The following is a 2,344-nucleotide window of genomic DNA, read 5'->3' on the forward strand; positions in this document are numbered from 1 at the left end:
CAATCCACCCCCCCCCCCCCCCAAACCCCCCGGTGCGGCAGGCCTCGCAGGTGCGGCCGGCTCGGACTTGCTATGTCGTTTTTCTTGGCCCACCAGCTCCTACCAGTCACAAACCTTCCAGCAGCCTTCGTCCAGCGCCGGGGAGAAACCCTGGATAGAGTTAGCCCTTTAAAAGATGTGACAGTCAATATTTATAAAAAGGGTATAACGGAAATTGGGGGAGTTAAATGATTTGCCGTGGCATAATGCTTAAAAATGGGAGAGAGTTGGGTTTAGATCTACATATTAAGCCTCGTAACTTTAGGCCGCTTAATACTCCACCATAGCTGCATGGAGGAAGCCAGTCACATGCGATGTTAATGTAGACAAGACAGTGCTATTTAGACGTGTATTGGCTATCTTTCACTTCCATTGGTGGCCTGGTTTCTTTGCCTCTGGGCAAGGTGGGGTGTTTTTGTTTTTATCGTTAAGAGTGAATAACTCCTCTCTCTCCTCTCCTTTCCCCTCTTTTTGACCCCAGGAAAATCTAATGTAATGGATGCACTTAGTTTTGTCATGGGAGAGAAAACAGCCAATTTAAGAGTGAAACATATTCAAGAACTTATTCATGGAGCACATATTGGAAAGCCTGTTTCTTCTTTTGCAAGTGTAAAAATTGTGTATGTGGAGGAGAATGGAGAAGAGAAAACATTTACAAGAATTATTCGAGGTATATTTTTGTAGATGTTTGCTTATGAGTTATTTGAGTTTTCCAGAGTTAAGTCAGATTACCTGTTCAACTAGCATTAGTGAACTCGACTTTTTTTCTCTTGGATAACAATTCTCAGAAGTAAGTAATAGAACCTGTTTGGTTCTCCACTGGGACTCTTCTTTAAGCAGATATATTTGTTCAAACTTCTCCATTGTCAAGTAACATTTTTGTACCTGTTTATTAGGTTAAAATAAAGGAGAGCCCACCTTAAAGATAGAGAAGTCATAAAAGTCCTTCCAGGGGTTATTTATGTATATCTTGTTTTTTTAATGGTGAACTAATTATATGCATATTTTTGGTTTGTATAGAAAGTTCTACCATTGAAAGCAACTTCAGTGAAACATTTGAATTTGTATTTTGTGATTTATTCATGAAATCCTGTTTCCTGAGTAAACTATATATATATGTATATATATGTGTGTGTGTGTCTATATATATATATATATATATGCGCGCTAGGAGTTTACAGAGCCTCTATAAAAGTGTTTCTTGGTGGGTTTGTTGTTGCTGTTTTCATTCTGGCCTACTAGAACTTGGTTTTAATATTCTAATGTATAAATACTATTTTATTAACTTTCCCCAAATTTAATCACAGGTAATTTTAGAAATACTTATATACTTGTACCTTAATGTCTAATTTAAGCATTTCACCACTTTATTACCTAAATATCTTCATTGGTTTTCTCACTTTCTTTTGGTTTTTACTCAAAAGTTTCCCATCTCGCTAAGGATTCCTTAGTCTACTCTATTTATTTAATAAACCACCATACATTTGTTTTTCCCATTTTATTAAGGTATAATTGTAAAATATGTATATATTTAAGCTATACAACTTGATGTTTTAATATACATTGTGAAATAGGTGACATAATCAACCTAATTAACATATGTATCACCTCACCTGGTTACTGTTTTCTTTTGTGTGTGTATATGGTGAGAACACTTAAGGCCTACCCTCTTAGCCAATTTAAAGTGTGCAATACAGTATTGTTAACTGTAGTCACATTGCTATGCAATAGATCTCCAGAGCTTAGCATCTTGCATCTTACCAACTCTGTATTCCTTTTTTTTTTTTTTTTTTATAATAATTTTTATTTCTTAAAGTATTACAAATAGTATTACATATGTCTCCTTTTTTCCCCCCCTTGACATTCCCCCGATCCCTACCCCCCACCCCCCCCCGCCCCGTGTCTTGTGTCCATTGGTTAATCTTATATGCATGCATATAAGTCCTTCAGTTGGTCTCTTAATCCCCCCCCCAACCCTCCCCAGGCTTCCCACTGTAGTTTAACATTCTGTTCAATGTTGCTGCTTCGGTATCTACCCGTGTTCATCAAGCCATACTGGTCCCCTTTATTTTGCCCAACCTCGCTGGAGAAGAGTCAACCTCACAAGGGCCGTCTGAGCCCTCACCAAAGCTTGAAACTGATCGGGGATGGGTACTACCAGTGATGGGGGGGCTCAGCCCTCCAACGGGCGAACCCTACCAAAGTGGGAACCCATGAACCCCTAAACAGGGACGAGGACCCCACCATACGGGTGGACAGAGCCATGGGAGCGGCCCCGGAAAACAGGAGAATCTCAACCAAGAAT

At 39.3% G+C, this 2,344-nt stretch overlaps 1 protein-coding gene across 1 annotated transcript in view; it reads left to right on the forward strand.

Moving 5' to 3' along the window:
- SMC1B (structural maintenance of chromosomes 1B) overlaps window positions 1-2,344 on the forward strand; it is a 52,517-nt gene that overhangs the window by 1,537 nt on the left and 48,636 nt on the right. The window contains 1 exon segment of the mRNA XM_006104535.3: window positions 499-709. Within this exon segment, the coding sequence (XP_006104597.1) occupies window positions 499-709 (211 nt within the window).

This window comes from Myotis lucifugus, unplaced genomic scaffold (assembly GCF_000147115.1).
Source record: "Myotis lucifugus unplaced genomic scaffold, Myoluc2.0 scaffold_582, whole genome shotgun sequence".
Taxonomy (NCBI): Eukaryota; Metazoa; Chordata; class Mammalia; order Chiroptera; family Vespertilionidae; genus Myotis; species Myotis lucifugus.